The sequence below is a fragment of the Pecten maximus genome, chromosome 13 (genome assembly GCF_902652985.1).
Source record: "Pecten maximus chromosome 13, xPecMax1.1, whole genome shotgun sequence".
Lineage (NCBI taxonomy): Eukaryota > Metazoa > Mollusca > Bivalvia > Pectinida > Pectinidae > Pecten > Pecten maximus.
The window spans coordinates 6943958-6961179 of NC_047027.1; the positions used below are offsets into that span (position 1 = coordinate 6943958).

General features: G+C 28.9%; 1 protein-coding gene across 2 annotated transcripts in view; it reads right to left on the minus strand.

Annotated features, from left to right (window-relative positions):
* The window catches only part of LOC117340803 (ubiquitin carboxyl-terminal hydrolase 2-like), a 41446-nt gene that overhangs the window by 12218 nt on the left and 12006 nt on the right, over nucleotides 1–17222 (minus strand). For both annotated transcript variants that reach the window (XM_033902580.1, XM_033902579.1), the window contains exons 4-6: nucleotides 16248–16374; nucleotides 13613–13724; nucleotides 5502–5615 (exon numbers count right to left, since the gene is read on the minus strand). In XM_033902580.1, coding sequence (XP_033758471.1) covers nucleotides 5502–5615; nucleotides 13613–13724; nucleotides 16248–16374 — 353 coding nt within the window. The remainder of the gene's footprint in view (nucleotides 1–5501; nucleotides 5616–13612; nucleotides 13725–16247; nucleotides 16375–17222) is intronic.

The following is a 17222-nucleotide window of genomic DNA, read 5'->3' on the forward strand; positions in this document are numbered from 1 at the left end:
TAACTGTCTTTGTGTACTGTATGTTATATAACTGTCTTTGTGTACTGTATGTTATATAACCCTGTCTTTGTGTACTGTATGTTATATAACTGTCTTTGTGTACTGTATGTTATATAACCCTGTCTTTGTGTACTGTATGTTATATAACCCTGTCTTTGTGTACTGTATGTTATATAACCCTGTCTTTGTGTACTATATGTTATATAACCCTGTCTTTGTGTACTGTATGTTATATAACCCTGTCTTTGTGTACTGTATGTTATATAACTGTCTTTGTGTACTGTATATTACATAACCCTGTCTTTGTGTACTGTATGTTATATAACTGTCTTTGTGTACTGTATGTTATATAACCCTGTCTTTGTGTACTGTAGGTTATATAACCCTGTCTTTGTGTACTATATGTTATATAACTGTCTTTGTGTACTGTATGTTATATAACCCAGTCTTTGTGTACTGTATGTTATATAACTGTCTTTGTGTACTGTATGTTATATAACTGTCTTTGTGTACTATATGTTATATAACTGTCTTTGTGTACTGTATGTTATATAACTGTCTTTGTGTACTGTATGTTATATAACCCTGTCTTTGTGTACTGTATGTTATATAACCCTGTCTTTGTGTACTATATGTTATATAACTGTCTTTGTGTACTGTATGTTATATAACTGTCTTTGTGTACTGTATGTTATATAACTGTCTTTGTGTACTATATGTTATATAACCCTGTCTTTGTGTACTGTATGTTATATAACCCTGTCTTTGTGTACTATATGTTATATAACTGTCTTTGTGTACTATATGTTATATAACTGTCTTTGTGTACTATATGTTATATAACTGTCTTTGTGTACTGTATGTTATATAACTGTCTTTGTGTACTATATGTTATATAACTGTCTTTGTGTACTGTATGTTATATAACTGTCTTTGTGTACTATATGTTATATAACTGTCTTTGTGTACTGTATGTTATATAACCCTGTCTTTGTGTACTGTATGTTATATAACCCTGTCTTTGTGTACTATATGTTATATAACTGTCTTTGTGTACTGTATGTTATATAACTGTCTTTGTGTACTATATGTTATATAACTGTCTTTGTGTACTGTATGTTATATAACCCTGTCTTTGTGTACTGTATGTTATATAACCCTGTCTTTGTGTACTATATGTTATATAACTGTCTTTGTGTACTGTATGTTATATAACTGTCTTTGTGTACTATATGTTATATAACTGTCTTTGTGTACTATATGTTATATAACCCTGTCTTTGTGTACTATATGTTATATAACTGTCTTTGTGTACTATATGTTATATAACTGTCTTTGTGTACTATATGTTATATAACCCTGTCTTTGTGTACTGTATGTTATATAACCCTGTCTTTGTGTACTATATGTTATATAACTGTCTTTGTGTACTATATGTTATATAACTGTCTTTGTGTACTATATGTTATATAACTGTCTTTGTGTACTGTATGTTATATAACCCTGTCTTTGTGTACTGTATGTTATATAACCCTGTCTTTGTGTACTGTATGTTATATAACTGTCTTTGTGTACCGTATGTTATATAACTGTCTTTGTGTACTATATGTTATATAACCCTGTCTTTGTGTACCGTATGTTATATAACCCTGTCTTTGTGTACCGTATGTTATATAACTGTCTTTGTGTACTGTATGTTATATAACCCTGTCTTTGTGTACTGTATGTTATATAACTGTCTTTGTGTACTGTATGTTATATAACTGTCTTTGTGTACTGTATGTTATATAACTGTCTTTGTGTACTGTATGTTATATAACCCTGTCTTTGTGTACTGTATGTTACATAACCCTGTCTTTGTGTACTATATGTTATATAACTGTCTTTGTGTACTGTATGTTATATAACTGTCTTTGTGTACTGTATGTTATATAACTGTCTTTGTGTACTGTATATTACATAACCCTGTCTTTGTGTACCGTATGTTATATAACTGTCTTTGTGTACTGTATGTTATATAACCCTGTCTTTGTGTACTATATGTTATATAACTGTCTTTGTGTACTGTATGTTATATAACCCTGTCTTTGTGTACTGTATGTTATATAACCCTGTCTTTGTGTACTGTATGTTATATAACCCTGTCTTTGTGTACTGTATGTTATATAACCCTGTCTTTGTGTACTGTAGGTTATATAACTGTCTTTGTGTACTGTATGTTATATAACCCTGTCTTTGTGTACTGTATGTTATATAACTCTGTCTTTGTGTACTGTATGTTATATAACCCTGTCTTTGTGTACTATATGTTATATAACTGTCTTTGTGTACTGTATGTTATATAACTGTCTTTGTGTACTGTATGTTATATAACCCTGTCTTTGTGTACTGTATGTTATATAACCCTGTCTTTGTGTACTATATGTTATATAACTGTCTTTGTGTACTGTATGTTATATAACTGTCTTTGTGTACTGTATGTTATATAACTGTCTTTGTGTACTGTATGTTATATAACTGTCTTTGTGTACTGTATGTTATATAACCCTGTCTTTGTGTACTGTATGTTATATAACTGTCTTTGTGTACTGTATGTTATATAACCCTGTCTTTGTGTACTATATGTTATATAACTGTCTTTGTGTACTGTATGTTATATAACTCTGTCTTTGTGTACTGTATGTTATATAACTGTCTTTGTGTACTGTATGTTATATAACCCTGTCTTTGTGTACTATATGTTATATAACTGTCTTTGTGTACTGTATGTTATATAACTGTCTTTGTGTACTATATGTTATATAACTGTCTTTGTGTACTGTATATTACATAACCCTGTCTTTGTGTACCGTATGTTATATAACTGTCTTTGTGTACTGTATGTTATATAACCCTGTCTTTGTGTACTATATGTTATATAACTGTCTTTGTGTACTGTATGTTATATAACCCTGTCTTTGTGTACTGTATGTTATATAACCCTGTCTTTGTGTACTGTATGTTATATAACTCTGTCTTTGTGTACTGTATGTTATATAACTGTCTTTGTGTACTGTATGTTATATAACCCTGTCTTTGTGTACTGTATGTTATATAACTGTCTTTGTGTACTGTATGTTATATAACTGTCTTTGTGTACTGTATGTTATATAACCCTGTCTTTGTGTACTGTATGTTATATAACTGTCTTTGTGTACTGTATGTTATATAACTGTCTTTGTGTACTGTATATTACATAACCCTGTCTTTGTGTACCGTATGTTATATAACTGTCTTTGTGTACTGTATGTTATATAACCCTGTCTTTGTGTACTGTATGTTATATAACCCTGTCTTTGTGTACTGTATGTTATATAACTGTCTTTGTGTACTGTATGTTATATAACCCTGTCTTTGTGTACTGTATGTTATATAACCCTGTCTTTGTGTACTGTATGTTATATAACCCTGTCTTTGTGTACTGTATGTTATATAACTGTCTTTGTGTACTGTATGTTATATAACCCTGTCTTTGTGTACTGTATGTTATATAACTGTCTTTGTGTACTGTATGTTATATAACTGTCTTTGTGTACTATATGTTATATAACTGTCTTTGTGTACTGTATATTATATAACCCTGTCTTTGTGTACTGTACGTTATATAACCTTGTCTTTGTGTACTGTATGTTATATTATAAGACTCTTTCATATGTGTATATGTAGGATAGGGATATTCCACCCGAGGGGTCACAAAATGTGGTGAAACCCGAGGCTTGCCGAGGGTTTTACCACATTTTGTGATCCCAAGGGTGGAATATCCCTATCCTACATACACACATAATGAAAGAGTCTTTTTCTCTCATATCATTACCGAATTTCTGGCGAAAGTGTCCCTCAGCCATCCATTTTCTTCATTTTTTTAATTTATTTATTTGACGTTTTTACTAAATATACTTGTGATATTCTGAAAGATCATACCCTATTTTGCCAAACTACGTTTGCACACAAATTTCATTCATTTTGTGGTTAAGTGATTAACGAATGAACAATTCGCCGATAAAAATAACCGTAACTTGACCGACTTTTACGTGGCCGTGATCAAATTGTCAACATCCGAGAAAAAGAAGTTCTATCAACAATACTGAAAGCCAACGCTGAAACGAGTTTACCAACTTCACATATAATTTGATTTGCACCTCGACATACTTAATCATTTCACAGAACACACTGTACTTTTAAATGTCAAGTCAAATTTTTTTTATAAAATACTACGTCACTGCATGACGTCACGACTGTCATTGGAATTCCATTCATAGTTCAAGGATATTGAGAGTGATGGCGATCTCGATCGCCATGACGCGGCGATGTTTCGTGGCTGGTAATTTTAAATTCACTGTGATTTTGGCAACTTTGTGTGTGAACCAGCGAACAGTGACCCTATACGAGTATTCGATCTTTTCTGTGACATAGGATTATATGTGTTTAACCGCGTTGTCTTGATGGAATGACGAAGGTAGGTCAGTCGATAGGCTAACGATGATCATATTGAAAGGCTAGGATGGCAGTTAGTTTTCATGGTTACTCTACACAAACATATATAGACTCTGAGTTACAATTAAAATAAATATTTTTATATGAACATCGAGGGGTGTCATTTTTACCGAATGTTCGTTCATTTAAGAGCCAATTCCCAACTTCCAAATACACAGGTTACTGAGTAGGCCTAACAGTTAGGCCTACTGACAGTACAGTAGAGTAAACAAATTCCAGGGCCCCCTGCTGACGCAAACGGAACCATTTCATAGGTTGTGATGTTTGACATTTTCTTTTTTATATTTTTTATGCATGGCTTTTATTTTACTTCCTGTCATTGCCAGGTGATTGTGTGTGTTTACATGTTTTTAATGACAAATGACAAATCTGTCGGGTAGGCAAGTCTGTATTGTACTGTAACTGTTACTGTTTGTTACAGTAACGGAGTTATATGTTCGCTCAGATGAAATGTCTAATCGTTTAACCGTGTAGCCCTATTTATTTACTGCTGATATGATATATATTTATCTAAGAATGTATGTTTTTCTATAGTTAAGTCCAACGTTTCAAAACCGACACTGACGATAAGGACTGTCGGATGTAAACACAAGCAGACGACGTTGTGAGAGTTGTCCCCCTTGATAGCAGATTACTCCGCGCGCGTGAAATGCTATGTAAGATATATTTATCTTACATAGCTATCTTACATGGGCAAACTCTATCCAACATGGCGAGATATGAGAGAAAACCCTGTCTTTGTGTCCTCGGTAAGGAAACACAGTCTAACTACTTTCCCTGTCTAAACAATTGTTGACAAAGTGCAGACAGCCTAAAAATTTTATCCTAACTTTGTTCATATTGTTGTATATAACTAACATAATTATAGACCATTATATCTAACACTTTATGTCTTTCTCAAACCTCAATAACTATACAAAACTTTAACTAGACTAGACTGTGACTAGGTGACAGATTGGCTGACTTACTTAGTGAAGTCCTCATCCTTGATGGTGACGGGTTTGGGTTTTGATCGGACTCTGTTTACATCCTCGTGTAGACCCTCCAACAGGTAACGCAGAAACTCCTGAGCATCTTGTTGTCTGTATATTATAGGTACAGTAATCTTAGACACATCATTTTATATTATAGGTATAGTAATCTTAGACACATCATTTTATATTATAGGTATAGTAATCTTAGACACATCATTTTATATTATAGGTATAGTAATCTTAGGCACATCATTTATATTATAGATACAGTAATCTTAGACACATCATTTTATATTATAGATACAGTAATCTTAGACACATCATTTTATATTATAGGTACAGTAATCTTAGACACATCATTTATATTATAGGTACAGTAATCTTAGACACATCATTTATATTATAGGTACAGTAATCTTAGACACATCATTTATATTATAGGTACAGTAATCTTAGACACATCATTTATATTATAGGTACAGTAATCTTAGACACATCATTTTATATTATAGGTAAAGTAATCTTAGACACATCATTTATATTATAGGTATAGTAATCTTAGACACATCATTTATATTATAGGTACAGTAATCTTAGACACATCATTTATATTATAGGTACAGTAATCTTAGACACATCATTTATATTATAGGTACAGTAATCTTAGACACATCATTTTATATTATAGGTACAGTAATCTTAGACACATCATTTATATTATAGGTATAGTAATCTTAGGCACATCATTTATATTATAGGTATAGTAATCTTAGACACATCATTTTATATTATAGGTATAGTAATCTTAGGCACATCATTTATATTATAGATACAGTAATCTTAGACACATCATTTTATATTATAGATACAGTAATCTTAGACACATCATTTATATTATAGGTATAGTAATCTTAGACACATCATTTATATTATAGATACAGTAATCTTAGACACATCATTTTATATTATAGATACAGTAATCTTAGACACATCATTTATATTATAGGTACAGTAATCTTAGACACATCATTTATATTATAGATACAGTAATCTTAGACACATCATTTATATTATAGGTACAGTAATCTTAGGCACATCATTTATATTATAGGTATAGTAATCTTAGACACATCATTTATATTATAGGTACAGTAATCTTAGACACATCAATTTATATTATAGGTACAGTAATCTTAGGCACATCAATTTATATTATAGGTACAGTAATCTTAGACACATCATTTATATTATAGGTATAGTAATCTTAGACACATCATTATATTATAGGTACAGTAATCTTAGACACATCATTTTATATTATAGGTACAGTAATCTTACTGACTTAGACACATCATTTATATTATAGGTACAGTAATCTTAGACACATCATTTATATTATAGGTACAGTAATCTTAGACACATCATTTTATATTATAGGTATAGTAATCTTACTGACTTAGACACATCATTTTATATTATAGGTATAGTAATCTTAGACACATCATTTTATATTATAGGTACAGTAATCTTAGACACATCATTTATATTATAGGTATAGTAATCTTAGACACATCATTTTATATTATAGGTACAGTAATCTTAGACACATCATTTATATTATAGGTACAGTAATCTTAGACACATCATTTTATATTATAGGTATAGTAATCTTAGACACATCATTTATATTATAGGTATAGTAATCTTAGACACATCATTTATATTATAGTACAGTAATCTTAGACACATCATTTTATATTATAGGTATAGTAATCTTAGACACATCATTTATATTATAGGTACAGTAATCTTAGACACATCATTTATATTATAGGTACAGTAATCTTAGACACATCATTTTATATTATAGGTACAGTAATCTTAGACACATCATTTTATATTATAGGTACAGTAATCTTAGACACATCATTTATATTATAGGTATAGTAATCTTAGACACATCATTTTATATTATAGGTACAGTAATCTTACTGACTTAGACACATCATTTATATTATAGGTACAGTAATCTTACTGACTTAGACACATCATTTTATATTATAGGTACAGTAATCTTAGACACATCATTTATATTATAGGTACAGTAATCTTAGACACATCATTTATATTATAGGTACAGTAATCTTAGACACATCATTTATATTATAGGTACAGTAATCTTAGACACATCATTTATATTATAGGTATAGTAATCTTAGACACATCATTTATATTATAGGTACAGTAATCTTAGACACATCATTTATATTATAGGTACAGTAATCTTAGACACATCATTTTATATTATAGGTACAGTAATCATTTTATATTATAGGTACAGTAATCTTAGACACATCATTTTATATTATAGGTATAGTAATCTTAGACACATCATTTATATTATAGGTACAGTAATCTTAGGCACATCATTTTATATTATAGGTACAGTAATCTTAGACACATCATTTTATATTATAGGTATAGTAATCTTAGACACAACATTTATATTATAGGTACAGTAATCTTAGACACATCATTTATATTATAGGTACAGTAATCTTAGACACATCATTTTATATTATAGGTATAGTAATCTTAGACACATCATTTTATATTATAGGTACAGTAATCTTAGACACATCATTTTATATTATAGGTATAGTAATCTTAGACACATCATTTTATATTATAGGTACAGTAATCTTAGACACATCATTTATATTATAGGTACAGTAATCTTACTGACTTAGACACATCATTTATATTATAGGTACAGTAATCTTACTGACTTAGACACATCATTTATATTATAGGTACAGTAATCTTACTGACTTAGACACATCATTTTATATTATAGGTACAGTAATCTTAGACACATCATTTATATTATAGGTACAGTAATCTTAGACACATCATTTATATTATAGGTACAGTAATCTTAGACACATCATTTTATATTATAGGTACAGTAATCTTAGACACATCATTTTATATTATAGGTATAGTAATCTTAGACACATCATTTTATATTATAGGTATAGTAATCTTAGACACATCATTTATATTATAGGTATAGTAATCTTAGACACATCATTTATATTATAGGTACAGTAATCTTAGACACATCATTTATATTATAGTACAGTAATCTTAGACACATCATTTATATTATAGATATAGTAATCTTAGACACATCATTTTATATTATAGGTATAGTAATCTTAGACACATCATTTATATTATAGATACAGTAATCTTAGACACATCATTTATATTATAGGTACAGTAATCTTAGACACATCATTTTATATTATAGGTACAGTAATCTTAGACACATCATTTATATTATAGGTATAGTAATCTTAGACACATCATTTATATTATAGATACAGTAATCTTAGACACATCATTTATATTATAGGTATAGTAATCTTAGACACATCATTTTATATTATAGGTACAGTAATCTTAGACACATCATTTATATTATAGGTATAGTAATCTTAGACACATCATTTATATTATAGGTACAGTAATCTTAGACACATCATTTATATTATAGTACAGTAATCTTAGACACATCATTTATATTATAGGTATAGTAATCTTAGACACATCATTTATATTATAGGTACAGTAATCTTACTGACTTAGACACATCATTTTATATTATAGGTACAGTAATCTTAGACACATCATTTATATTATAGGTATAGTAATCTTAGACACATCATTTATATTATAGGTACAGTAATCTTAGACACATCATTTTATATTATAGTACAGTAATCTTAGACACATCATTTATATTATAGGTACAGTAATCTTAGACACATCATTTATATTATAGGTATAGTAATCTTAGACACATCATTTATATTATAGGTACAGTAATCTTAGACACATCATTTTATATTATAGGTATAGTAATCTTAGACACATCATTTTATATTATAGTACAGTAATCTTAGACACATCATTTATATTATAGGTACAGTAATCTTAGACACATCATTTTATATTATAGGTATAGTAATCTTAGACACATCATTTATATTATAGGTACAGTAATCTTACTGACTTAGACACATCATTTTATATTATAGGTACAGTAATCTTAGACACATCATTTATATTATAGGTATAGTAATCTTAGACACATCATTTATATTATAGGTACAGTAATCTTAGACACATCATTTTATATTATAGTACAGTAATCTTAGACACATCATTTATATTATAGGTACAGTAATCTTAGACACATCATTTATATTATAGGTACAGTAATCTTAGACACATCATTTATATTATAGGTATAGTAATCTTAGACACATCATTTTATATTATAGGTACAATAATCTTAGACACATCATTTATATTATAGGTACAGTAATCTTAGACACATCATTTTATATTATAGGTACAGTAATCTTAGACACATCATTTATATTATAGGTACAGTAATCTTAGACACATCATTTTATATTATAGGTATAGTAATCTTAGACACATCATTTATATTATAGGTACAGTAATCTTAGACACATCATTTTATATTATAGGTACAGTAATCTTAGACACATCATTTTATATTATAGATACAGGTATCTTAGACACATCATTTATATTATAAGTATAGTAATCTTAGACACATCATTTATATTATAGGTACAGTAATCTTAGACACATCATTTATATTATAGGTATAGTAATCTTAGACACATCATTTATATTATAGGTACAGTAATCTTAGACACATCATTTTATATTATAGGTACAGTAATCTTAGACACATCATTTATATTATAGGTATAGTAATCTTAGACACATCATTTATATTATAGGTACAGTAATCTTAGACACATCATTTATATTATAGGTATAGTAATCTTAGACACATCATTTATATTATAGGTATAGTAATCTTAGACACATCATTTATATTATAGTACAGTAATCTTAGACACATCATTTTATATTATAGGTATAGTAATCTTAGACACATCATTTATATTATAGGTATAGTAATCTTAGACACATCATTTATATTATAGGTATAGTAATCTTAGACACATCATTTTATATTATAGGTATAGTAATCTTAGACACATCATTTATATTATAGGTATAGTAATCTTAGACACATCATTTTATATTATAGGTATAGTAATCTTAGACACATCATTTTATATTATAGGTATAGTAATCTTAGACACATCATTTATATTATAGCTACAGTAATCTTAGACACATCATTTATATTATAGTACAGTAATCTTAGACACATCATTTATATTATAGGTACAGTAATCTTAGACACATCATTTTATATTATAGGTACAGTAATCTTAGACACATCATTTATATTATAGGTATAGTAATCTTAGACACATCATTTTATATTATAGGTACAGTAATCTTAGACACATCATTTATATTATAGGTATAGTAATCTTAGACACATCATTTATATTATAGGTACAGTAATCTTAGACACATCATTTTATATTATAGGTACAGTAATCTTAGACACATCATTTTATATTATAGGTACAGTAATCTTAGACACATCATTTATATTATAGGTATAGTAATCTTAGACACATCATTTATATTATAGATACAGTAATCTTAGACACATCATTTTATATTATAGGTATAGTAATCTTAGACACATCATTTATATTATAGGTACAGTAATCTTAGACACATCATTTTATATTATAGGTATAGTAATCTTAGACACATCATTTATATTATAGATACAGTAATCTTAGACACATCATTTATATTATAGGTACAGTAATCTTAGACACATCATTTATATTATAGGTATAGTAATCTTAGACACATCATTTATATTATAGGTACAGTAATCTTAGACACATCATTTTATATTATAGGTACAGTAATCTTAGACACATCATTTTATATTATAGATACAGGTATCTTAGACACATCATTTATATTATAAGTATAGTAATCTTAGACACATCATTTATATTATAGGTACAGTAATCTTAGACACATCATTTATATTATAGCTACAGTAATCTTAGACACATCATTTATATTATAGGTATAGTAATCTTAGACACATCATTTTATATTATAGGTATAGTAATCTTAGACACATCATTTTATATTATAGGTATAGTAATCTTAGACACATCATTTTATATTATAGGTATAGTAATCTTAGACACATCATTTTATATTATAGGTATAGTAATCTTAGACACATCATTTTATATTATAGGTATAGTAATCTTAGACACATCATTTTATATTATAGGTACAGTAATCTTAGACACATCATTTTATATTATAGGTACAGTAATCTTAGACACATCATTTTATATTATAGGTATAGTAATCTTAGACACATCATTTTATATTATAGGTACAGTAATCTTAGACACATCATTTTATATTATAGGTATAGTAATCTTAGACACATCATTTTATATTATAGGTACAGTAATCTTAGACACATCATTTATATTATAGGTATAGTAATCTTAGACACATCATTTATATTATAGTACAGTAATCTTAGACACATCATTTTATATTATAGGTACAGTAATCTTAGACACATCATTTTATATTATAGGTACAGTAATCTTAGACACATCATTTATATTATAGGTACAGTAATCTTACTGACTTAGACACATCATTTTATATTATAGGTATAGTAATCTTAGACACATCATTTATATTATAGGTACAGTAATCTTAGACACATCATTTATATTATAGGTACAGTAATCTTAGACACATCATTTTATATTATAGGTACAGTAATCTTAGACACATCATTTATATTATAGGTACAGTAATCTTAGACACATCATTTTATATTATAGGTACAGTAATCTTAGACACATCATTTATATTATAGGTACAGTAATCTTAGACACATCATTTTATATTATAGGTACAGTAATCTTAGACACATCATTTTATATTATAGGTATAGTAATCTTAGACACATCATTTATATTATAGGTACAGTAATCTTAGACACATCATTTTATATTATAGGTATAGTAATCTTAGACACATCATTTTATATTATAGGTACAGTAATCTTAGACACATCATTTTATATTATAGGTATAGTAATCTTAGACACATCATTTTATATTATAGGTACAGTAATCTTAGACACATCATTTATATTATAGGTACAGTAATCTTAGACACATCATTTTATATTATAGGTATAGTAATCTTAGACACATCATTTTATATTATAGGTATAGTAATCTTAGACACATCATTTATATTATAGGTATAGTAATCTTAGACACATCATTTTATATTATAGGTATAGTAATCTTAGACACATCATTTTATATTATAGGTATAGTAATCTTAGACACATCATTTTATATTATAGGTACAGTAATCATTTTATAAAGAGTTTAGAGGCATATTACTGAACCCTTAACAGAAACAAACAGATTAAGATTAAGACTGTTTTTTTGTAATCAAGGGCAGGTGCCTTGTATAATTATACATTATTGAGGGCATTATGGTCTGATAATATTGCCATGGGATGGAATTTTATCCAAGTCAGCTCTGTTTAGTACATTCCAAGATTCCAGTGAATATATCACAGAATGAGAGTCTGACAGTGCCAGTGGTTTTTCATCGTCTGCATCATCAAAACAGTAACAGTGACATCAAAATAGATTCACATTCAATTCCGCGCCTGGTACCTGGAGGAACAGACACTATCATAATCTCCTCATGGTTAACATGTGTGTGTGTAGCCAATGGAAATTCAATATTCTGTCATGTGATGTACTAATCTTTAGACGAAATTCCATGTTATTTGTGAATTACATAATTATTCATCTGAGAAAGCTACCTCCAGGATTGAATTTCCAACACTGTGTGTAACATGCCGACATTGAATAAAATATTTCAGGATAACCACCCTTAGCTTAATTCTAAATTTGTAGTTCTATAAAGTATGCCATGAAAAACTTTCCACAACCTAAGTAATCAACGAGAGGGAAACTAAAATTATGAATATACGAATCTGAAAATGATTTTACAATATTCCACCCAAAATCAACAACACTTACGCATAGCCTGTAAACCTGGGTGCAAACTTCTGCACCTGCATCTTGAAAGCGCTGGGAGATAAATGTGAGGCATCGTTATCCTTCCACATCGACATCATCAAACTTGCATAGGCTGGAAACATCAAAAATATCAATCTTTTAACAAACCAAACATTCATGTTTTTTAATGATTTTGTCAAAATTAAATGATTTAAATCCCCCAAACATTAAAATAAATTGTGACTTAGGTATACTCCATTCAGTCCTTAACCTAGCAATTAACTTAAAATGCCTCGTGTTTCTCATGTCACCACCCTAACTCATTTGTATTTTAACCTAGATTTGTATGACGGGTGTTGTCAAGTGAAGGGGAAGACACTGACTCTTCCCAAGTACCTAGTCTTAGTCTCCTTATCATACTTTATCGTGACATACAGATCTATATCTTTATCGTGACATACAGATCTATATCTTTATCGCTACATACAGATCTATATCTTTATCGCGACATACAGATCTATATCTTTATCGTGACATCCAGATCTATATCTTTATCGTGACATACAAAATCTATATCTTTATCACGACATACAGATCTATATCTTTATCGCGACATACAGATCTATATCTTTATCGCGACATACACATCTATATCTTTATCGCGACATACAGATCTATATCTTTATCGCGACATACAGATCTATATCTTTATCGCGACATACACATCTATATCTTTATCGCGACATACAGATCTATATCTTTATCGTGACATCCAGATCTATATCTTTATCGCGACATACAGATCTATATCTTTATCGCGACATACAGATCTATATCTTTATCGCGACATACAGATCTATATCTTTATCGTGACCTATATCTTTATCGTGACATACAGATCTATATCTTTATCGCGACATACAGATCTATATCTTTATCGCGACATACAGATCTATATCTTTATCGCAACATACAGATCTATATCTTTATCGTGACATACAGATCTATATCTTTATCGTGACATACAGATCTATATCTTTATCGTGACATACAGATCTATATCTTTATCGTGACCTATATCTTTATCGTGACATACAGATCTATATCTTTATCGTGACATACAGATCTATATCTTTATCGTGACATACAGATCTATATCTTTATCACGACATACAGATCTATATCTTTATTGTGACCTATATCTTTATCGTGACATACAGATGTATATCTTTATCGTGACATACAGATCTATATCTATCGCGACATACAGATCTATATCTTTATCGTGACATACATATCTATATCTTTATCGTGACCTATATCTTTATCGTGACATACAGATCTATATCTTTATCGCGACATACAGATCTATATCTTTATCGTGACATACAGATCTATATCTTTATCGTGACATACAGATCTATATCTTTATCGTGACCTATATCTTTATCGTGACATACAGATCTATATCTTTATCGCGACATACAGATCTATATCTTTATCGTGACATACAGATCTATATCTTTATCGTCTATATCTTTATCGTGACATACAGATCTATATCTTTATCGTGACATACAGATCGCGACATACAGATCTATATCTTTATCGTGACCTTTATCTTTATTGTGACATACAGATCTTTATCGTGACATACAGATCTATATCTTTATCGTGACATACAGATCTTTATCGTGACATACAGATCTATATCTTTATCGCGACATACAGATCTATATCTTTATCGTGACACACAGATCTATATCTTTATCGCGACATACAGATCTATATCTTTATCGTGACACACAGATCTATATCTTTATCGTGACGTACAGATCTATATCTTTATCGTGACGTACAGATCTATATCTTTATCGCGACGTACAGATCTATATCTTTATCGCGACATACAGATCTATATCTTTATCGCGACATACAGATCTATATCTTTATCGCGACATACAGATCTATATCTTTATCGCGACATACAGATCTATATCTTTATCGCGACATACAGATCTATATCTTTATCGTGACATACAGATCTATATCTTTGTCGTGACATACAGATCTCTATCTTTATCGCGACATACAGATCTACATCTTTATCGTGACATACAGATCTATATCTTTATCGTGACCTATATCTTTATTGCGACATACAGATCTATATCTTTATCGCGACATACAGATCTATATCTTTATCGTGACATACAGATCTATATCTTTATCGCGACATACAGATCTATATCTTTATCGCGACATACAGATCTATATCTTTATCGCGACATACACATCTATATCTTTATCGCGACATACAGATCTATATCTTTATCGTGACATACAGATCTATATCTTTATCGCAACATACAGATCTATATCTTTGTCGTGACATACAGATCTCTATCTTTATCGTGACATACAGATCTATATCTTTATCGCAACATACAGATCTATATCTTTATCGTGACATACAGATCTATATCTTCCTTTATATTTTCCTATCGTCCATTCAATTTTGATTTTGAATGATGACTTTGTTTATAAGGATGTTACAATTCTGTCATCAAACTGTAAGGAAAAGTGATGACCCAAATCATTAGGACTGATAGTTGTGTTTTCTCAGTACTTTACAAGTATGTTGATTTATATTTACCGGTCATGAGCTGTCCCTTCATAGAGCTGGTAGTTGTGTTTTTCTCCGACAGATATTCCTCATTTAGACAGAATTCAATCAGAGGCTTGGTGTTACTAAGGCACTGAAGTACTGAGCTCATAAAACACTACAAAGGACAATATTATACATCATTACTAAACATAAAACACTACAAAGGACAATATTATACATCATTACTCAACATAAAATACCATAAATAGAAATATTGTACATCATTATTACTCAACATAAAATACTACAAAGGACAATATCATACATCATTACTCAACATAAAATACTACAAAGGACAATATTGTACATCATTATAACTAAACATAAAATACTACAAAGGACAATATTAAACATCATTACTCAACATAAAATACTACAAAGGACAATATTATAAATCATTACTCAACATAAAATACTACAAAGGACAATATTATACATCATTACTCAACATAAAACACTACAAAGGACAATATTATACATCATTACTCAACATAAAATACTACAAAGGACAATATTATACATCATTACTCAACATAAAACACTACAAAGGACAATATTATACATTATTACTCAACATAAAACACTACAAAGGACAATAGTGTACATCATTATAACTAAACATAAAATACTACAAAGGACAATATTATATATCATTATAACTAAACATAAAATACTACAAAGGACAATATTATACATCATTATAACTAAACATAAAATACTACAAAGGACAATATTATATATCATTATAACTAAACATAAAATACTACAAAGGACAATATTATACATCATTATAACTAAACATAAAATACTACAAAGGACAATATTATACATCATTACTCAACATAAAACACTACAAAGGACAATATTATACATCATTACTCAACATAAAACACTACAAAGGACAATATTATACATTATTACTCAACATAAAACACTACAAAGGACAATATTATACATCATTAC